The sequence below is a fragment of the Malus domestica genome, chromosome 03, assembly GCF_042453785.1.
Source record: "Malus domestica chromosome 03, GDT2T_hap1".
In the NCBI taxonomy this organism is placed as follows: domain Eukaryota; kingdom Viridiplantae; phylum Streptophyta; class Magnoliopsida; order Rosales; family Rosaceae; genus Malus; species Malus domestica.
The window spans coordinates 33,228,333-33,252,500 of record NC_091663.1 but is presented as its reverse complement, the minus strand read 5'-3'; the positions used below and the strand labels follow the sequence as shown (position 1 = coordinate 33,252,500).

The 24,168-nt window shown below is 35.9% G+C and overlaps 1 protein-coding gene across 1 annotated transcript in view; it reads right to left on the bottom strand.

Moving 5' to 3' along the window:
- LOC103429354 (probable LRR receptor-like serine/threonine-protein kinase At1g53440) overlaps window positions 1–2,824 on the bottom strand; it is a 14,050-nt gene extending 11,226 nt beyond the window's left edge. The window contains exons 1-8 of the mRNA XM_029100293.2: window positions 2,123–2,824; window positions 1,958–2,029; window positions 1,792–1,863; window positions 1,496–1,567; window positions 1,317–1,382; window positions 1,099–1,158; window positions 954–989; window positions 817–860 (exon numbers count right to left, since the gene is read on the bottom strand). Coding sequence (XP_028956126.2) covers window positions 817–860; window positions 954–989; window positions 1,099–1,158; window positions 1,317–1,382; window positions 1,496–1,567; window positions 1,792–1,863; window positions 1,958–2,028 — 421 coding nt within the window. The 5' untranslated portion in view covers window position 2,029; window positions 2,123–2,824. The remainder of the gene's footprint in view (window positions 1–816; window positions 861–953; window positions 990–1,098; window positions 1,159–1,316; window positions 1,383–1,495; window positions 1,568–1,791; window positions 1,864–1,957; window positions 2,030–2,122) is intronic.
- Between the last annotated feature and the right edge of the window lie 21,344 nt (window positions 2,825–24,168).

Sequence of the window (24,168 nt, the reverse complement as noted above, 5' to 3'; positions counted from 1 at the left end):
CAAATGGCATAAAGCTACATCAAGTCTCAAAAAGGCACAAAGCAGCTTCAAAATTCAAACGGCACAAAGCCGTCCCAAATCTCAAAAAGGATACAAAATCATTCAAATTCCCAAAACGGCACAAAGCCATACCAAAATCATAGCTTGAACCATGTCAGTTTGATTCCATTAAAGGATATGTAGGCAGTCTAATACCATATTCTAGGCACAACCGCAAACACAAAAATACTAAATGGAATCCCTGGTTCACCTCAACCAAATTCACTACCAAATCCAAATCGACTCCCTGGTTCAACTCAACCAAATTCACCCAAATAAACCAAACACCAAATCCTTTTTAGTGGGTCATTCACTCACTGAAAATCCCAAATCTTTTTTAGTGAGTCATTCACTCACTAAAAATCCCCAAACCATGAACTACGAGTGACTTGATCCCTTAAAAGCTTAAAAGGGTACGTAGGCAATCTAGGGCTCCACCTAGGTGCAATCACAAAATCAAACAAAAACACCAATCCCCAAAATTCATATTTTTCATGTTAGAATCAAAGAGTATTCTTTTCCCAAAAGAACGGTTGTAATTAATAGGTGCGTAGTCTAGAATGGGTCGAATTCAAATTAATAAAACCCTCTTTGGAAAAATGAACGAGGGTGAAATTGTGTGGAGTGAATTATTTGTCCTCGTGACATTTTTGCTCAACACCAATTCGATTAACAACATGCAACATCTAACAAAAGTACCAAAAAAACCGCTAGACTATACAATCAACCAATTTACTAGGATGCATAAAAGAAAAAATTATATGAACTTAAACTCACATTTCGGTTTTGAGGAGCAAGGAAGGTCCTTCTTCAAGCACCACCTACGTGTTGAAAGAATTAAGGTTCGGTCATGACTCGTACATATATCTTTTGATGTTTAATAAACATGAAATCAAAAGTTTTTGTGAACTTACAAGTTTTCTGACGACGAATGACTAGAAACCAAATTCCTGTAATAATCAAGACAATTAGCAAATAATATTCGATGGAGAAAGAACATATAATAAGTACATAATGAATTTAGCCAATAGCATTAGGTTTGGATATTGATAGACTTACACAGGCAAGTGTTGACAACTGACGGAAGGTGATCCCGTAAAATTGTTGTATGACAAGTCCCTGCAACATATTTTGTGTGGCATTGATGACATCTCTAAATTCAAATACGGAGAAGCAAAAAAATGAAATTGAAATCGAAGTTGGCCAGCATTTTGCTTTAAAGATACAAACACAAATAAATTAAAACTTCATATATTAGTATTACACTATAGACTGACCGGTCACGTTTGCTCTGCAATATCCAAATTGGTACTTCTCCGGTCAGCATGTTGTTGCTCAAAGACCTGCACACGTAAAAATTAACGGTCAATGAAAATGTAAATATAGTTGACTTGAGAAATATTGAAAATGTGTATTGTTTGCACCAATAAATGAATGCATCATTTGACCGACTTACATAAAAGATATATGGCTTGCACGCTCAATCGTCTGCGGAATTTCTCCAGTCAACTTGTTAAAGCTTAAGTCTCTACATAGGGGAAAAAAAACATCATATAACATACATCAGAGCTTTGTTTTGAACTTTTGAAGATTTATTGAATCCACAAGTAATAGAAAAGAGGAGAGGGCCCTCTAAAAGCCGTACTGGTGTTGTTTTTCAACTTGTTAAAGCTTAAATCCCAAATTCTTGTTCAGTTTGGCAATAGTAAATTTGCAGATCTATGCAATTATATTGATTATAAAAGCACTCACAATGTTAATAGATTAGTCAGCTCGCCAAGGTAATTAGGGATTGTACCACTAATTGAGCAATTTCTCAAAATCCTGTATCACAGGAATGCGAACAAAAATTAGAAAATGATTGCATTGGGATTACACTGAAGTACAATTTCAATAGGGTATTGAATATGAAACTCACAATATCTGTATGTCTTTCATATATCTCAAAGTAGGAAAAGGCATACTTGGTCCGTTCAAATCTGATATCATCCTGATACAAAAGACAAATCAGAAATAATTATTTGTTTTATAGTTCCAGATTTGGAATATTGAATCATTACAAGATAGAAGAAAGTGGTCTTACAATTGCTTTACATATTTCAAGGAAGATATGGTGTAAGGAATAGGACCTTCCAAGGATGCACCTTGCAAATCGCTGCAGTAGAACTCATTAATTTAACTCATCACCCAAAAACTGATAGGATACAAGTATACTGAAAGGAAGGAAATGCAGGAACAAAAAGAAAATGCAGAGAAAGGGAACACAGACAAAGATATTCAATTCATTTAATCGATGTCCTCTCCCTGATGGCTCAATGCCCTTATAAGACTGAGTCCAGATTTTCTGCACCCAAAACTCTCAATGTCACCCAAGTTAACTGCATCTAACTCTGTTATATAATATTATTTAAATTAGGATAAAAAATTTAGAGAAGGAAGAAGCCGGTAGCCATGCCTCCGACGACCACTCAACCCCAAAACAACTTCAGCCTCCCTCTCCAATCGAGGCAAACCCCGCCGAACACAATCCTTCCCATCTCTCGCCGCCTCCCTCCCCTTTACTAGTCCAACTATAGAGATTGAGATTCTTATATATATATATATATATATATATATATATATATATATATATATATATCATATATGCACCATATATGCACCCAAGACCCTCCTGCGTTGATTCCGACTTCCATTTTTTCTGGGATGAAGATAAAAACAAAGGCAGAGAAGGTGGAGAAGATGACCCTTTATTTTTTTATTTTTTCTAATAAATTAACTCAGAGGCAGAGAAGATTGAGATTCATATTTAATATTAATATTATTTAACAGAGTTAGGTTTTAACTTTGGGGCAGGTGTCAAGCAATGATGTAAGGCACAGAGAAGATCTGGACTCTAACCACAACATGATCCCTGTAACGACACATAATCTTCTCATTGAAAACAGTCATTGTATACACATAAACGTCACTTGATCGTGAGCTTGTTCCGAAATAGATGTATGTATACAATGACATTGATTTTAAGTTAACTCGGTACAACATATCTAAAGAGGATCCTAAAAGAAAAGCTCACGGTAAAAGATGAGAAATAAAGAGTGCAAATGGGAGATGACCATAATGAAGAGCTACACTCACAGTTTTGAAGTTTAAAGAGTAAAAATGGAAGATGACTATAATGAAGAGCAAAACTCACAGTTTTTTAAGTTTGCTCCAGTTTCCAATAAATTCAGGTATCTTCCCTGATAATTGACTCCCACCTATCCTACTGCAAGCATTAAAAGAAGATGAGAAATTCTGAGTAAAATTATGCACATTCGTATAATCAAAGCCATTTTGCATTACTTACAAATCAATTAAGTTCTTCAGATTTTTGTAAGACTCTGGTATCGTGCCAGTAAAATTGTTTCCAGAAAAATGGCTGTTGAAACATACAAAAGAGTCGTAAGATAATCCAATGAATTTGTGAAATATTTACAGTACCATACAAAAAGAGTCATACAAAATAGCAAAAATTTCACGAAATTTGGATTTTTGAAAAAGTTTGGCCAAAAGAAGAAATGAGATTGCAAACTTACATTTTTTCCAATTGAGTCAACTTCCCGAGGTTTTGCGGAAGAGGGCCTTCAAACTGATTGTCTTCCAACTCCCTGGAAAAAAATGTAATTTGTCAATCAAGGTTATGCATATTTCATTTTTTTTAATTATTAATAAGTAAATAAAATAATTACAAAACTTACAACTCTCTCAGCAAAGTAAAGTCATCAGTAGGAATTAAACCACTGAGTCGATTCCCCCAAAGATACCTACAACACACTAACAACAGTTACATGCCATGCCAGATAATAAATCCATATGTGCGGCCATTATTTAAGGTCCATAGAAATCACTTACAGAAAACGAATGGGAGAGCGGGAAAGACTGGCAGGGATTGATCCAGTAATGTAGTTGCGAGTGAAGTCACTATTTAATGTGAACAAGCATTAGAAATTCATATGCATAATCCGTAATCCAGTTAATGTGCATAACAAATTTAAACAAACAACATAATCACTTACATTTTTTCCAACTGTGTAAGATTTCCGAGTTCTTCTGGTACAACTCCAGTTAAATTTAAACCCTTCATCTCACTGTAAAACCAGCATTTAAAGCAAAACTAATCATTATAAAGGAAGGATAGAATTCACAGAACAATAGAACTTTAAACCAACAAAGCCAAGTTAAGGCTTATTAATCAGTTGTACTTAAAACAATAAAAGTTTAAGCTAATAAAGCCTTACATGATTGTGACATGGCAAGTATTGTTTGGAAAGGAACACTTGCAAGTCACTTTGCTGAAAATTTGTTTAGCAAAGTATTTGAAGAAGCCTGCTCCACCATCTTGGCAAGAACTTTGGCTGATATTCTTCCAGTGAGGGTTTCGTAATTTTCTAGAAATTGTTTCCAAAGTTTTCACTGTGAAACAAAAACAGCTCTTGGTCAAAATCACATGCAATGAAAAAGGCTTGGTCGACCATAAAAGTACATGTTTAAACCAATAAGAATTGCCACATCAACATAAAAGTACATGTTTAAACCAATAAGAATTGTCACATCATTTAATTATCGGTAATAAGAAATTACCATATTATGCAATTAATGGTGCTTGTGAGGCAAGCAACATATACTACAACAAATCAAACAGATGAATCCTTTACTGCCAAACTATGCAAGTTGCACTCATATAAATTGTTTAAGAACCATTATGTCTATTGGTTTAGTAAATCAGGGTAAAGAAGTTGTAAAAACCCAATTCCTCTGCACTTAAAGAAATACAACGATGGAAAAGATTGTGGACAATTTGAAACTTTTATACTAATCAGTAGCAATTTCCCAAATTCTCTTTTTGCTTGTAATTTTTTAATAAAAAATTTCATGAAAAAATGTCAAAACAAAACGAAATGATAGTGATGTAGAGAAGAATGATATATTAGATCAAAAAATTATAAGAGCATCTCTAAAGAAACAACCAAATTCACTCCAACCGATGTGCTATTTTCTTATGAATGCCGTCACCACCTTTAGCCATCAATTTTGACGTGGAGTGCTTAGGTATTGTTTCATATTTGTTATTTCATTAACGCAATTTAGTTGAGGAAACAATGGTAGCCACCATATCAACTATAGAGTAAATGCACTCTCCCTCTTTTCACCTTCAAATCACCCAATTATTTTGGATTATTTAAAGTAAATATTCTTTGTTTAAAAAGAAGTGGCTCTGTGCCCAATTCCAATTTCCATGGACTAGCAAAAAAGGAAAATAGAAAGTTAGCTAGCCCCCCCACCCCGTTAAATAGATAATGAGCCTGAATATATGGGTTAACTAACGGATGGGCTGAAGAGAGGATTTAATCTCGACCGTTAGTGCAAACCCAAAGTTTCTCTATGACATATTCATTCGGGTCCAAACCGGTATGTCGAAATTTTAGTCAAGGTTATAAAAGACTTCAACGTTAGTTGGGTGACAGGCTGGGGTCTAGCGCCTAGGTAGATTTAAGTAAATCTATTGCATTTCGTGTAAACAAATGTCTGTTTATACTTAAAATATATATAACTTAATCATAAACTAGAAAATAGAATGACATATATATTATGAAGTATTAGAACATAATCAAAATATAGGAAGTAAACATATAATGTGTGTTTATTTAAGTGTTCAATAAGTCTCTTACAATTTATTAGAAACAATAAAATGCAAAAGGGAAGTTATCTATTTTTTATTTAAGTGAGTTGCAAATGTGTCTAGGCGGTCTAGGCAAACGCCTCAGCAGGTCTATGCGTCATTTCTTAATTTTCAAACGTCTAGGCATTAATCGGAGCGATGGTCAGCCGCCTAACACCTAGGCGGGGATTTTTAGAACAGTGGTTTTAGTCTACTCATGTCATGTGTGTGTCGGAAATATTCTGATCGGTGGGAAGTCGCCGGCCTTAGGCGAATGAGATGCCGGCAAGAGACCTAAACCATAAACCCAACGCCCCAAAACCCTAATTAGTGTTAAACAAATGTCCAGTCCATGTTTACATAGTATGATTTTTCAATGAAATCATATCAGGACAGAACCTCCATTTTCGTGGGTTCAGAAGAAGATTTGAAAGCTTCATGCTTTAACTAAGCACTGCCTGATGGCTATCTCCTAGGGTTTGAAATTTCTGAAAATAGAAACTGAAACAGAAAAGACACAGATGCATGGTAACAAGTCCAAAAACAAACAATGAGGAAAATTCCAAATTTCTTTGCTTTCCGAGAAGAATTTTCCCAGGAACCAAACAGAGCAGAGCATTTCTTACAACACAAAACCAACTGCAACCATCCTCACAAAGCAACAAAAATCTTCACAAAACCCAAAATTATTCAAGAACATCCATATTTGCAGTAAAAGTTGAGAAATTTAAAGCGAAAAGGAAAATGATGGTTTTATTTTGTGCTGACCTTCTTCCAGAGGCAGAAGCTGGGCACAACTCAAAGCCAGAAACCCGATCAGGAGACCAACAAAAATCACAGAACTCGACATTGTCGTGATCACGACGCAAAAACAAAAACAGAGAGTGTGTTGGTAGCTTTGCAAGAAAGAGTGGTTTTTGTTTTAAATTTTTAATGGTTTTTTCTGAATGTGATTTTTGGTTCTGAAAAGAAAGCTTCAAACTCTTGTCAATCAAAATTGCAAAAACTTTTTGGCTCTGTAATTTTACTTACTCCTCATGAGAGAGAAAGATGGAGGAGAGAGAGAGAGAGGCACAGCTAGTTAATTAAATTAAGTTTCCCTTTTTGGTATTGGGCCAGAAATCTGAAGCTAGCTACTCTTACTCCAATTTTAGTATAAGAAAGCAACTTCTTCTGCCTTTGGGAAGAGGATCAGAAAGTTCACAAGTTTATTATTTTTTTATGAACTTAAAATGATTTTGCCTTTGATGTGTCTTTTCTCTCAGTCTGAGGAAGGAATGAGTGTAGTCAACTCCTCTCGTCTCCAGTCTCCACTCTCTCATTCAAACGTGCCTTAAAATTTAATTTTTAAGTCAAAAATAGTATTTTTCTGCTTTAATAGTTGGAATTAAAATTTTAGTTTGAGATTATTAAAAAATAAATTTTTGTTAAGTTATTTTTTCTATAAAATAAAATTTATGTAAAATATCATAATTTATTGTTATGAACATTTTCACAAAAAAATATTTAGATTTCGATAAAAAGTGAAAATTCATTAAACCGACCCATTAAACATGTATATATAGTACGTAAATATATGTGTGTATTATCCGGTCTTTCTTAAAAAAAAAAGTTAATACTTGTTTATTATATTCTTTTTCTTTTAAAAATGTAACATTTTACGTGTGTTATTAAAAACTTTGTGAAATAATGTGTATAAAACGTGACCTACATTCATAATACAGAATCAGTAAGTTGGAGTTTTTCTTTTTTTTTAAAGGTGTAATTTAACACATTATTCTTACGGAAAATTGAAGTTTATATATTAAAAAAATATTAAATTGTATAATACACATAGAATTAGTTGTAGAAAGTCATTCATGTATGATGTGGAAAATTACAAAAGGGGTACAGTGGCCTTCACGTTAATTATTATCAGATTAAAACTCAGTCCAACCCCATTTTTAAGTTCTAATTATCCCCCCAGTGTATTTATGTGTTTACATTAGGGGTGCAAGTTGGAATATTATTTCTGATTCCACCAATAAAATTTCTGAATCGTAATCCAAAAATTTTGAATTCAAATATTTTTCTGAAAAATTAAAATGGAAATAGGAATGCATTCAGAGATTCCAAAAGAATTTCCAGGGCGAAGTTTTTGGAGTGTTTTGAACTTATTCCGATTCCACCAATAAAATTTTCGAATCCGAACATAAAAATTTTGAATTCGAATATTTTATGAAAAATTGAAATGGGAACAGGAATGCATTTAGAGATTCTAAAAATTTGGAACCAAAGTGAAGTTTGTGGAGTGTTCCGAACTTATTTTGATTCTACCAATAAAATTTCTGAATTTGAACCTAAAAATTCGGAATCCGAATATTTTCTGAAAATTGAAACAAAAATAGGAGTGCACTTAGAGAGGCACAGCTGGTTAATTAAATTAAGTTTCCCTTTTTGGTATTGGGGCAGAAATATGAAGCTAGCTACTCTTACTCCAATTTTAGTATCAGAAAGTAACTTCTTCTGCCTTTGGGAAGAGGATCAGAAAGTTCACAAGTTTATTATTTTTTTATGAACTTAAAATGGTTTTGCCTTTGATGTGCCTTTGATGTGTCTCCTCTCATCTCCAGTCTCCACTCTCTCATTCAAACGTGTCTTAAAATTTAGGTTTTAAGTCAAAAATAGTATTTTTCTGTTTAATAGTTTGGGTTAAAATTTTAGTTTGAATTATTAAAAAAGTAAATTTTGGCTAGATTATTTTTTTTGTAAAATAAAAGTTGAAAATTCACTAAACTGACCCATTAAATATGTATATATAGTATGTAAATATATGTGTGTATTATTCAGCTCATTCTTTAAAAAAAAAAACTAACGAAAAGTCCAAAAAAACTTTAGTATTAATGAAAAAAGACAAATAAATGTGCAGTAAATAGTACCAGAAAAAAAGTAAAAATGTGTTTTTTCGTTAAAAGTGAACAGTTTTGTGTGTGTTTTGTTAAAACTCCCTTAAAAAAAAATTAATACTTGTTTATTATATTCTTTTTCTTTAAAAAATGTAACAATTTACATGTATTATTAAAAACTTTGTGAAATAATGTGTACAAAATGTGACCTACATTCATAATGCAGAATAAGTACGTTGGAGTTATAAAATAATAAAAATAATAAAAAGGTGTAATTTAACACATTATTCATACTCCGCGACATCAAAAACTGCTTTTTCCGATGTTAGAAGAAAACCAAATTCTAAGCTTAGTGATCTTAGTCTTACGTTAAAAAAAAACAGACAACAAAAGGAGAGGGAAAGGGACACAGAGGTGAGTGTTTTCCTAGTTCATGTAAGATGCAAGAAAGAAAGAGCCAAAGACATGGAGTGAGTAAAATTACAGGTTTGGCATATTGCTTGTATTATTTCCCTTTCCAGTTTTGGGCTATTTGTGTACTGCGTTACTAGCATCATTTGATTAATTACTTGGAGACGAAAGCAAGATGAAACTAACTTCTTCATTGATCCATGTAAAGGACGAATTTTCTATTCAATCACGGAGTATGGAACACTGCAACTGTTTTAACCATTAGAATTTTTCGTTCATTTGATTATTTGGAGACGAAAGCTTAGTATTAGTTCAAGGTAACTTCGTCATTGGATCATTTAAAGGGGACTAAAAGCTATGACAATAAGAGCAATTTTTTAGTGTACCAGAAGTAATACTGCATGTGGGCTAGCTAAAAGGTCTAATAAGCGTCTATGTGAGTAATAATGCTATATTGTCTCTTGAGAATGAAGATGTGTAAAATTTTATAAGCAAAATTTATGCAATTAGTTTATTTTCGAGCAAGACAAATACACATTAAAAATAGAATACAACCATAAAAATAGAATACAACCATAAGTTTTTTGAATTAGATAAAGGTATAAAGTTATCTACAAGGAGGTGCATTTGGATAAGTTTTTTTGTTAAAATATCCATGACAGCTCTTGTGAGTGGCTCCGTCATTGGGTGTCAATATTACCTTAAATCGATTATCGTTGACTTTTATTATAATACTTGATATATCATTTTGTGTTTTATATAAACATAAAAATACTCATCGATAAAAAGAGTTGTAATTTATGGAAAAACAGTGGATGATGTTACTGACGTTCACTTACGTTCATCGATAAAAAGAGCTGTAACTTATAGTATAATACTTGCTATATGGTTTACTTACATTCATAATACAGAACAATTACGTTGGAGTTTCGAAGGAACGTGTAATTTAACTCATTATTCATACGGAAAATTGAAGTATAATAAAAAGTTGTGTGTAATACACATAGAAGTGCCACGTAGAAAGTCCTCCATGTATCGAGGTAAAATTACAAAGGGGTACCATGACCATTATGTTAACTAGTATTAAACAAAAAAAAATGTGAGCAGTCATGCTTCTGAATTTGATGCCGCAAGATGAAATTCACCTTTTTAGAAAAAAAAATAAAATAAAATTCAGCCAGCCCCATTTTAAAATTCTAACCTCGTCTCTAGTGTATTTATGTGTTTACATTAGGGGTGCAAGTTGGAATATTATTTCTGATTCCGCTAGTAAATTTTTTTATTCTACCAGTAAAACTCTAAAATCGAATATTTTTGAAAAATTTCAAACGGAAATGGGATGCTTTATAGATTCCAAAAATTTGGAATTTCCGATCCGAAGTTTTCGGAGTATTCCGAGCTTATTTCAATAAAAAAAATTTGGGATTTCTGATTTTTTTTAAAAGTTAATTTCTCATATTATATTTTTAGTAATTAATTCTTAACTTACCCTGTTTTGGTCGAATAGGTGAGTCAGACGATCACATGACTTATTACTCACGTTGAATGACACACCCTAACCCGAAGACTAGAACGTGCTGGCCGTCACGTGAGTGTGACGTAACCATAACGCAAGCGGAAACGATTTAATAATAAAATACGAGTCAACGAAAACCACTAATTGCAGTTATTTACAACCTAGCATTCTAGGTGCATAAGAGTGTACTAAACACACATAAACAGAGCATAAGCATCTAGGTGCAGTCAAGTAGGAACATGGCTATTTTACAACACCCTCGGGTGAAATCCTACATTTATTTATTCTGTCAGAACGCCGAAACAGTCCTCGTAGGCCACCAACGCCACAACTATCAACTAAAACCTGGAGGGGCGAAAAACAGAAAACGTGAGTGGGCGAAAATAAAGCTTTTCCAAATCATTTCACAAATCCACAATTATAACCCCTCTTTGGAAAACCTGTATACTTTCCCAGAAAAATAGTATATAGCATATATATCTCAACTGTCTCGATCATCAATCTTATAACAGATTCAATAAGAAAGTACCATGCCAATTTCAACAGTTTAGTATGAATGCATTAACATAATATAATCAGGTAAAAGAATAAATCAACCGGAGACCCTACAATGGTCCTGTACGGCTAAATGTAGAGCTAAAAATCTCATCTAACCGGAGTCACCAATTGTGACCTGTACGGTTATATACTGCACATAAGTCGGAACCACCTAATGTAGTCTGTACGACTTAATGGTGTAATCATATGCTCTAGTGCTTTTCTCATCAATCCTTTGTACACATAATCTAAGGTCACCTACCAGTCGGAACCCCTCTAATGGTCTGTACGACTGGCATGTCGGAATCACCCCCGGTGATCTGTACGACTAGCATCTACTTGGATCCAAGGTGAGCATGCGATGCCGGGTGAATAATATAAGCATTAATACTATGGTGCAGTTTATGAGTTTAATATATCTCAATGTCATCATAATCAGTAATAATACTCACCTGATAATTACCTGTGCGTCCACAGCACCATTTCAATTATATGCATCATACATCAATTCATAATATTCATAAAATTCTATGCATGGCAACCCAAATCATATTTCACATTCCAATTCAACATACTTTTCATTTAAGTTGATTTCTGGGGAAATCGAGTATATAGGTATATATAAAAAGCAATGCCCACTCACTGATATGTCGCCGGGTCGTAACCCCCTTGACGTCCCTGGTTGTGCTCGTCCTCGTTATAGGTCCCACCTAGAAGTGAAATAACTTAAAACAATCATTTAACGCACAATTAACGCACCTAAACCAAACTAGGTAATAAATTCTTCATACGATGCTCAAATTGGGTATATGAATATACCACAGTGACCTACACAACCTCAGGATCATCCCCAAATTTTTAAAATAATTTTTGGATGCTCCACGCGCCCCCACGCGCCTGACGTGGCACGGACCTACGCGCCCCCACGCGCGGCCCACGTGCCAGGCACACTGACGGCACAGTAACGGCCGTTAGGGAATATTCCTGGAATATTCCGTTATCTAACTGATGGCGTCAGTTAACGCCGTTGGAATATTCCGTCAAAACTGACGGAATATTCGTCGTCTTCTCCGGCGAGTCACCGGCCGCCGACGACTGTTCGCCGGTTTCTGGAAAAAATTTCAAATTCACTATTCTCCTTCGTTTTTCAACCATTTTTCATGTAATTTATACCAAAATGAAGCATTTCACATCCTCTATCACGTTGGAAGGGTTTTAAACATTAAAAACCACAAGATCATACCTTTCCAAATTTTACAAAACTCGGCCAAACTCGAAACCCTTGATCCCGACGTCCATTTAGTTCAAACGAGGCACTCCGAGCCTCCTTGGAACTTCCTAAGACTCGTGGTGATCTTGGTTTAACCTAAAACACAACCATAAATAAGTTTGTGAATAGTGCCAAGTCACGGGGTGTTTTGAAACTAGGTTTTCAGAAACGAAACTTACCTGAAACTTATATCCCCGTGCTCGTGAAGTTCCCAAGATCACGAAGATGATCTTAGATTGGACGTTGGTGCACGTTTGTGATTGTTCTTGGTTCTTGCAGTGTATACGAGAGTAAGAGAGAGAGTGAGTTCGAGAGTGTGTGAGTGACTGAGGGAGAGATGAGGAAGAGAGGGACAACCTACGGGTTTTGGGGAGGGAATCAGGGTAGGAGGCCCTACCTAAAGTCCAACACAAATTATTAGTCCATAAAAATGTAAATCTAAACCCTAGTTTAAGTCTCTAACAAAAATTAATATTCTAAATAACAATAGTTTAGGATCTTTAGGTAAAACAAATGTCAAACATTTACACACCTTAATCCCGTTTAAGGGTATTTCTGTAAATTCACGTCCTCGGAAATGAAATTTCCGGGACGGGCTGTGACAATCTCCCCTCCTTATAGAATTTCGTCCCCGAAATTCCAATCACCAACCAGAATATCAAAACTCATAGAATAGCCTCGGATACATATCTCTCATCCGTTCTTCTGTCTCCCAAGTAGCTTCTTCCGCTGAATGGTTTCTCCATAATATTTTTACCAAGCTCACGGTCTTATTCCTCAAGGTCTTATCTTTCCAATCCAGTATAGTCACTGGTTCCTCATCGTACGTCAAATCCAGATTAATTTCCAATGGTTGAGGAGGAATCACATGTGAAGGATCTGACACATAATGCCGAAGCATCGACACATGGAATACATTATGTACCTTAGACAACTTTGGAGGTAGCTCCAACCTGTAAGCAACTTCACCAATCCTCTCAGTGATCTCATAAGGTCCAATGTACCTGGGACTTAGCTTTCCTTTCTTCCCAAAGCGAACCACACCTCTCCAAGGCGATAATTTCAGAAATACATAGTCGCCCACATTATACATTCTATCTGTGGTATGTCGATCCGCTAGGCTCTTTTGCCTATCCTGGGCCACTTTCAGGTTAGACTTAATTACCTGAATATTCTGAGTAGTCTCATCCACAATCTCTGGGCCCTCGAGTATTCTTTCACCAACCTCTGACCAACATAATGGAGTACGGCAAGCTTTACCATAAAGTGCTTCAAATGGAGACATTCCAATACTCGAATGAAAACTATTATTGTAGGCAAACTCCATTAAATCCAAGCGATCATGCCAAGAGTCACTAAATTGCATCACAGAGGATCTCAACATATCCTCGAGTGTCTGAATAGTTCTCTCTGACTGACCATCTGTCTGTGGATGATAAGCTGTACTGTAAAGTAATCTAGTACCCAAAGATTCTTGAAAAGCTATCCAAAACTTAGAAGTAAATCTTGGATCTCGATCAGAAATAATATTCACTGGGACACCATGATACTTTACAATCTTCGATATGAATAACTGGGCCAACTTATTTAAAGAGTACTTCTCCCTTACTGGAATAAAATGTGCTGATTTGGTAAGTCGATCTACAACCACCCAAATGCCATCAAAACCATTTTGTGTACGTGGCAACTTATACACAAAATCCATCGTTATATTCTCCCATTTCCACTGGGGAACGGGAAGTGGTTGCAATCTCCCAAACGGCTTCTTTCTTTCAGCCTTAACCTGCTGGCAAACAATACACCTACTTACATACTCCGCAATCTCCCTCTTCATACCCGGCCAATAGTAGAATGGTCGAATGGTATGATACATTTTAGTTCCTCCTGGGTGCATAGCATAAGCCGAACAATGTGCTTCATCTAAGATTTCTTTCTTCAATTCCTCATTATTAGGTACATACATCCTGTTCTCTTGCATAAGCATACCATCTGATCCTTGGATCCTGAGATCTTTCTTCTTCCCTTCCTTTCTTAAATTGACCAATTCTTGGATTTCTTCATCCAACGATTGAGCTGTAAGTACCCGATCAATTAAGACTGGCTTGACTTGAAAATTGGCAAGAAAAGCTTCACTTTGTTCTTCCAATTCTAACTCTACTCCAGTAGATCTCAACTCTGCCAGAAGAGAAACACGACTGGCATACAAAGCATTAAGTCGCCCTTGAGGTTTTCTACTCAGAGCATCAGCTACCACATTTGCACGACCCGGATGGTACTCAATCGTGCAATCATAATCACTTAACAATTCCAACCATCTTCTCTGACGAAGATTAAGATCATGCTGAGTGAAAAGATACTGAAGACTTTTATGATCGGTAAAGATCTTACATTTCTCGCCATAGAGATAGTGTCTCCAAATCTTCAAAGCAAACACAATAGCTGCCAACTCAAGATCGTGAGTCGGATAGTTTCTTTCATGAGTCTTCAACTGCCTAGAAGCATAGGCAATCACTCTACTCTGCTGCATCAAAACACAACCCAAACCATTCAAAGAAGCATCACTGTAAATCTCGAAGTTACCATTATCATCAGGAAGTATTAACACTGGTGCATGAGTAAGACAATACTTCAACTGCTGGAAACTTTGCTCACAACTTTCATCCCACTCAAACTTAACATCCTTCCTGGTTAACTTCGTTAATGGCAAGGCAATTATAGAAAAGTCTTGAACAAACCGTCGATAATAACCTGTCAAACCAAGAAAACTCCGCACCTCAGTGACCGTTCGAGGTTGTTCCCAACTCTCCACTGCTACTATCTTTTGAGGATCCACTTGAATTCCTTGAGCTGATACCACATGTCCCAAAAATGCCACTTGATCTAGCCAAAATTGACATTTACTAAATTTGGCATATAACTGGTGTTCCCTCAATTTCCTTAACACCCAGTTAAGATGTCGAATATGGTCTGATTTCGACTTAGAACATACCAGGATATCATCAATAAAAACAATGACAAACCTGTCAAGATATTCCTGGAATACTTCATTCATCAATCTCATGAAAGCTGCAGGAGCATTCGTCAATCCAAATGGCATCACCAAAAACTCATAATGCCCATAACGAGTCCTGAAAGCTGTTTTATGAACATCCTCATCTTTAATCTTTAATTGATAATACCCAGATCTCAAATCAATCTTAGAAAACACACAGGCACCCTTGAGCTGATCAAACAAATCATCTATACGAGGCAATGGATAACGGTTTTTAATCGTCACCCGATTCAGTTGCCTGTAGTCAATGCACAATCTTAAAGTTCCATCTTTCTTTCTTACAAACAACACCGGAGCTCCCCAAGGTGAAGAACTAGGCTGAATGAAACCTTTATCAATTAACTCTTGCAATTGAATTTTTAACTCTCTTAATTCCGCTGGTGCCATTCTATAAGGAGTCAAAGAGATAGGATTCGTACCTGGAAGCAATTCAATCGAAAATTCCACATCTCTATCTGGAGGCAACCCAGGTAAATCATCTGGAAATACATCAGGATAGTGTCTGACTACTCCGACTTCCTCCACACTACCGGAATCAACATCATTCAACACCACATGTGCCAAGTATCCCTGACAACCCTTGGATAACAACTTTTTCGCCCGAATGGCTGAAATAACACCATGTCTCACTCCACTTCTTTCACCCACAAAAGTAACCTCAGGTAGTCCAGGACGAAGAAAAGTAACCGATTTCCCGTAACAATCTATATGGGCGCGATTATAATGCAACCAATCCGCCCCTAAAATCACATCAAAATCCACGATGTCTAACGGGATAAGATTAGCAGGCATAATGACATTATCTACCATCACTGGACACCCAGAGTAAAAACTATCAACATAACATTTATCCCCCCTAGGCATAGCAAACTCTAAATCAAACCCTAGAGGTGAAAGATGAGGTTGTGTCACTTGAGCAAATGTATGAGAAATCACAGAGTGTGTAGCACCACAATCAATCAAAACTCTAGCAAAATGACCAAGAACATTCAACATACCCATAATCAAATCTGGATGGTTCTGAGCATCTTGCAGCGATATGTGGTTAACACGTCCCTGAGCTGGCTGTCGTCCTCCACGACCTCTGCCACTCTGGTTACCTCGTCCCTGATGAGTACGTCCTTGACCTGCCTGGGTAGGCGGCCTAAACGACCCTGCACTGCTAGCAGCAACTCCGCTATGTTGGGACTGACCCCCCTGATACCACTGAGATCCGCTAGCTGGCATAGACGGATATGAAGTATAACCTCCCTGATCCTGAGAATATCCACTCTGAAAATAAGGATCCTGGGAATAATGATAATGTCCCGGAGCATAAGGAGCAGCATCACCCTGATAGTGATAAGCACCACCACAACCACCTTGGCCATAACTGCCTGAGTTAAAGTTATGTTGAGTCGGTGCTGGAGCTGGCCTAACAGGCGGCTGGGGCCTCTGCTGATTCTGGGGACACTGTGCAGCTCGATGTCCTGTTTGACCACATGTAAAGCATGCACCACTGCTCCTCCTACATTCCCCATGATGTCGGAAATTACAAAGGCGACATAACGGAGGACCCGAATTACCAGTACCACCAAAGCCTCTCTGACCAGAAAATCTAGGTCCATTACCAAACCTACCACCTCCTCTCCTCGGACCTGTGGCACTAAATCCACCACTGGAAGAACTCGAACTCATTCCACTTTTCTTGAAATTCTGCATCTGACGAGGTCCTGGAATGGAAACACCTTTACCTTTCTCATTTTTCTTCTGACCATTACCCTTATCCTCTTCATCCTCACTGTCCGGAAGATTATCAGAGTCTTCCATCCGGACCAGAATCTCAAAATACTCATGATAATCGGCACAGGGAAGTGCATTGGCAAATGTTCTGTACTTCTTCTTAGATCCTAGCTTGAAACGACGAAGCATTTCTGCTTGATTACCCGCTAAATCAGAATCATAACGGGATAAATCAGTAAACTTCCTGTAGTACTCATGTGCAGACATATTTCTCTGCTTCAGCCTGGTAAATTCCTGTTTCTTGCGATCTATATATTCTGGATGAACAAATCTCTTCATAAAATTTTCCTTAAATACCTCCCATTCGGCTGCCCTTTCAGGTGTCATGTGCCTCGACTGATTTATCCACCACGCCGCTGGCTCACGGCCCAAAAACCAAGTGGTGGTCTCCACCCATCTATTAGCTGGCAGGTTTCCCTGACTTTGCATCACTTGAAAGGTCTGCTCAATCCGATCCAACCACCTTTCTGCCCCTTCATAACCTTCATTTCCCTCAAAGGTTTCCAATTTCAGATTATACATCGTCTCTACGGGTGTTCTCTGAGGAGGACGGATGTTAGCCTGAAAAGCTTGAGCCATTGCTGCCCCTAGCTGAGTTATATCGGGGAAATTAGGCTCAGCAGCACGGCGATGATCTCTACGAGGCGGCATAATTCTGACAGAAAACATCGAAAATCAGTAGAAGAACTCATTAGTTATACAGGACTGCAACCTATGCTCTGATACCAAACTGACACACCCTAACCCGAAGACTAGGACGTGCTGGCCGTCACGTGAGTGTGACGTAACCATAACGCAAGCGGAAACGATTTAATAATAAAATACGAGTCAACGAAAACCACTAATTGCAGTTATTTACAACCTAGCATTCTAGGTGCATAAGAGTGTACTAAACACACATAAACAGAGCATAAGCATCTAGGTGCAGTCAAGTAGGAACATGGCTATTTTACAACACCCTCGGGTGAAATCCTACATTTATTTATTCTGTCAGAACGCCGAAACAGTCCTCGTAGGCCACCAACGCCACAACTATCAACTAGAACCTGGAGGGGCGAAAAACAGAAAACGTGAGTGGGCGAAAATAAAGCTTTTCCAAATCATTTCACAAATCCACAATTATAACCCCTCTTTGGAAAACCTGTATACTTTCCCAGAAAAATAGTATATAGCATATATATCTCAACTGTCTCGATCATCAATCTTATAACAGATTCAATAAGAAAGTAACATGCCAATTTCAACAGTTTAGTATGAATGCATTAACATAATATAATCAGGTAAAAGAATAAATCAATCGAAGACCCTACAATGGTCCTGTACGGCTAAATGTAGAGCTAAAAATCTCATCTAACCGGAGTCACCAATTGTGACCTGTACGGTTATATACTGCACATAAGTCGGAACCACCTAATGTAGTCTGTACGACTTAATGGTGTAATCATATGCTCTAGTGCTTTTCTCATCAATCCTTTGTACACATAATCTAAGGTCACCTACCAGTCGGAACCCCTCTAATGGTCTGTACGACTGGCATGTCGGAATCACCCCCGGTGATCTGTACGACTAGCATCTACTTGGATCCAAGGTGAGCATGCGATGCCGGGTGAATAATATAAGCACTAATACTATGGTGCAGTTTATGAGTTTAATATATCTCAATGTCATCATAATCAGTAATAATACTCACCTGATAATTACCTGTGCGTCCACAGCACCATTTCAATTATATGCATCATACATCAATTCATAATATTCATAAAATTCTATGCATGGCAACCCAAATCATATTTCACATTCCAATTCAACATACTTTTCATTTAAGTTGATTTCTGGGGAAATCGAGTATATAGGTATATATAAAAAGCAATGCCCACTCACTGATATGTCGCCGGGTCGTAACCCCCTTGACGTCCCTGGTTGTGCTCGTCCTCGTTATAGGTCCCACCTAGAAGTGAAATAACTTAAAACAATCATTTAACGCACAATTAACGCACCTAAACCAAACTAGGTAATAAATTCTTCATACGATGCTCAAATTGGGTATATGAATATACCACAGTGACCTACACAACCTCAGGATCATCCCCAAATTTTTAAAATAATTTTTGGATGCTCCACGCGCCCCCACGCGCCTGACGTGGCACGGACCTACGCGCCCCCACGCGCGGCCCACGTGCCAGGCACACTGACGGCACAGTAACGGCCGTTAGGGAATATTCCTGGAATATTCCGTTATCTAACTGATGGCGTCAGTTAACGCCGTTGGAATATTCCGTCAAAACTGACGGAATATTCGTCGTCTTCTCCGGCGAGTCACCGGCCGCCGACGACTGTTCGCCGGTTTCTGGAAAAAATTTCAAATTCACTATTCTCCTTCGTTTTTCAACCATTTTTCATGTAATTTATACCAAAATGAAGCATTTCACATCCTCTATCACGTTGGAAGGGTTTTAAACATTAAAAACCACAAGATCATACCTTTCCAAATTTTACAAAACTCGGCCAAACTCGAAACCCTTGATCCCGACGTCCATTTAGTTCAAACGAGGCACTCCGAGCCTCCTTGGAACTTCCTAAGACTCGTGGTGATCTTGGTTTAACCTAAAACACAACCATAAATAAGTTTGTGAATAGTGCCAAGTCACGGGGTGTTTTGAAACTAGGTTTTCAGAAACGAAACTTACCTGAAACTTATATCCCCGTGCTCGTGAAGTTCCCAAGATCACGAAGATGATCTTAGATTGGACGTTGGTGCACGTTTGTGATTGTTCTTGGTTCTTGCAGTGTATACGAGAGTAAGAGAGAGAGTGAGTTCGAGAGTGTGTGAGTGACTGAGGGAGAGATGAGGAAGAGAGGGACAACCTACGGGTTTTGGGGAGGGAATCAGGGTAGGAGGCCCTACCTAAAGTCCAACACAAATTATTAGTCCATAAAAATGTAAATCTAAACCCTAGTTTAAGTCTCTAACAAAAATTAATATTCTAAATAACAATAGTTTAGGATCTTTAGGTAAAACAAATGTCAAACATTTACACACCTTAATCCCGTTTAAGGGTATTTCTGTAAATTCACGTCCTCGGAAATGAAATTTCCGGGACGGGCTGTGACATTGAAGATGATCACTTTTAAGAGAAATTTGCTTAAATATTACCTGAACTTGTTGTAGGGGGTGTAGAAATTTAACATCTAATCTAAAAACAATTCATTATTAGTTAACAACTTAAACCTTGCTTCGTGTTGTAATTTACCATCTACGGTCAGTTGATGACAAGACATTATAAGAACACAACTTATTTGATGACAAGACATTATAAGAACACAACTTATTTACCGTATCAATTTTACAATAGACATTGATTAATTACCCATTATAAAAAGTGATCATTTACCACAGATTTAATCAGCATGTTATGAATATTTTACAATGGACAAGTATGGCCGGTCATAATAAAACAATTTATTAACACGGTCTTAATATATAGTTCAAGTGATATGACTAAAAGCAGCATTCTTCTTCTTCATAGAATATCTTCACCATGCCATGGATGATCTTATCAACACCGTAGATGATTTCTTACTTGTACTTTCCATAAACTGATCAGAGAGCTTAATTGCTTTGATTCATGATAAATTAATGCACTAATCTAGTTTACTTGCTAGCACGTGATAGCTTGTGATGAGGTGTAATAATTAGCAGTAGCAGCATTGTGTGTGTAGGTACGTAAGAAATTACTACTATCAACGTACATGGCTTGTATTATTTCCCTTTCCAGTTTTGGCATCTCATTTTCATGTATAACTCTTAAACATAAACCTAGCTAGTTGTAAAACTGTGTTAGTAACATCATTTGACTAATCACCTGGAGAAGAAAGCGAGCGGATGAACTGGTTACTCACCAACTACGATTCATTTAAAAAGAATAAGGGCTTATTTTGATGTACTTTTAAAATAATTGAAAACGTTTTTAGAGAAAATATTTTTTGGATTCCAAAAGCATTGAAAGTGCTTTATACAAGAATCATCAATTATGTGCTTCTTCAAGTAAGAACTTTAAGTGTTTTTTCAAGATTTACTAGCATTTTTAGTTAGAATTGTTTCCAAAATATTTTCACCAAAAGTGTTTTTAGTCATTTTAAAAGCACAAAGCATTTCACGACTATGTGCCATCAAGGGTGGAGCCAAAATGTTTATGGCAGACTTCGTGAATAGCTGCATCATTGAGTGTCATAGTATAAATTAGGGGTTTTTAGATTTTAAGGCGTCAATAAGATTGATTTTAGATTTTAATCTGAATGGTTTTCAAAATCTATTATAAGTCCTTATTTTAAAACTTACCATATTTAAGTAATTATAGCACATTTATTATTTATAAACTTACCATTCGAAATTCTTTATCCATCCATAATTAATGTATTTTTTTTTGTTCCAATTATATTAATAGATAAAAATGTATTCAAAATTCAAATTCTTTTTTTTTTAATTTCAACAACAAAACAAAAACAATTTACACATAACTTTCGGTACCTTATTTTATTCATAGGTACGGAAGTATCGGTACATAAGTTTTGATACGAATGTATCGGTAAATAACTTTAGGTACCTTATTTTACTCATTGGTACAAAAGTATTGGTACGTAAGTTTTGGTACAAATGCATCGGTACATAACTTTTGGTACGAATATATCGGTACAAATGTATTGGTACATAACTACAGTTTCTAAACATACATATGTATGTAATACACACATACATATATATGGAGAAATTCATGCACCATGAAAAATATATACTAATATATGACTTTTCTTATTATGGGAACTTAATAATAACTATCAATAATAAATAACATTTTTATTATTTATGAGAATCAATATATAACCTGCAACCAAAAAGCTCAATAATAATTACAATCTATTTAATATTCAAAAATTACAATTAAATGCCAAGGATTAGAATTAGTTTTTAATCTTAAACAAGGTTTTATTCAAAAAGTAATCTTAGAAAAGGATTAGAACAGAATTTTACGTATAAATAAATGAATATTACCCTATTTGTTTTGGTCAAATAGATGTATATTACCTTAAAACATATTATATCAACATTATCGTCCTTATATTTAATATCATAACTGTGATATCCCGTCCCAAATTTTACATTTTTGTTTTATAATGTTTATAATTTTTATCATTTAGTTATATATTTTTGGGGCAGAAATCTGAAGCTAGCTACTCTTACTTCAATTGTAGTATCAGAAAGTAACTTCTTCTGCCTTTAAGTTAAAAATAGTATTTTTCTGTTTAATAGTTTGGGTTAAAATTTTAGTTTGAATTATTAAAAAGTAAATTTTGGCTAGATTATTTTTTCGAAATTCTTTTTTTATAGACTTACCATTCGAAATTCTTTATCAATAATTAATGTATTGTTTTTTTGTTCCAATTATATTAATAGATAAAAATGTATTCAAAATTCAAATTCTTATTTTTAAAAAAAATTCAACAACAAAACAAAAACAATTTACACATAACTTTCGGTACCTTATTTTATTCATAGGTATGGAAGTATCGGTACATAAGTTTTGATACGAATGTATCGGTAAATAACTTTAGGTACCTTATTTTACTCATTGGTACACAAAAGTATTGGTACGTAAGTTTTGGTACAAATGTATCGGTACATAACTTTCGGTACGAATATATCGGTACAAATGTATTGGTACATAACTACAGTTTTTAAACATACATATGTACGTAATACACACATACATATATATGGAGAAATTCATGCACCATGAAAAATATATACTAATATATGACTTTTCTTATTATGGGAACTTAATAATAACTATCAATAATAAATAACATTTTTATTATTTATGAGAATCAATATATATCCACTTAGTGGGAAAATGCTTTTTTGTTGTTGTTGTATGAGAATCAATATATAACCTGCAACCAAAAAGCTCAATAATAATTACAACCTATTTAATATTCAAATATTACAATTAAATGCCAAGGATTAGAATTAGTTTTTAATCTTAAACAAGGTTTTATTCAAAAAGTAATCTTAGAAAAGGATTAGAATAGAATTTTACGTAGAAATAAATGAATATTACCCTATTTGTTTTGGTCAAATAGATGTATATTACCTTCAAACATATTATATCAACATTATCGTCCTTATATTTAATATCATAACTGTGATATCCCGTCCCAATTTTACATTTTTGTTAATTTTTATAATGTTTATAATTTTTATCATTTAGTTATATATTTTTTTAGAGGAAGAAGAGGAGAGGAAGTGTGGGGAATGGGAGAAGGAAGAAAAAGAAAGGGCTACTGGCCAATCATAAAATTGAGAGAGAGAAAGGGTAGACGAATGGGGAGAGGAGAGAGGAGGAGGTGACCAACCAAAGAAGGGGGAAAGAAGGGAAAGGAGGGAGAAGAAAATGAAAGGGGAAACCGGGTTTCACCCTTGACTCGCTCGACCCGACAAGCACACGGCCAAATTTGGCCATTTTTCTGGCGATTCAAGCCTTCCCACTACTTGCAACCTACTCCATAACCTTCCCTCTTCCTTTTCCATCCAAAATTAGAAGGAATTTAGAGGTAATTTTAGGAAAAATCGCACCGGTGGGTGCGACTGTTCTTGGCCGAGATTCACCAAATTCTTAAATGATTTCATCAAATTACCACCACCAAAATACTCCCCTAAAGCTCCGGAACAAAGCCCAAACAAGTTTGGGGGCGTCGGAGTTGCTATGGAGCCGAATTGAAGACACCCAAAACTAGGGTTTCCAACGGGTTTTAGCAAAATTGGGGCTCTTCCAGGCCAAATTGGACTTGGCCACATGTATAAAGTTTACTCTACTCATTGAGATCTTCATTTCTGCAAAATTTGGTAATTTTTAGAAATAGTTGAATTTTCTGGCAAGCTGGAACGACGCGTGGCCAGGGGACCGCCGATGTCATTCTTAC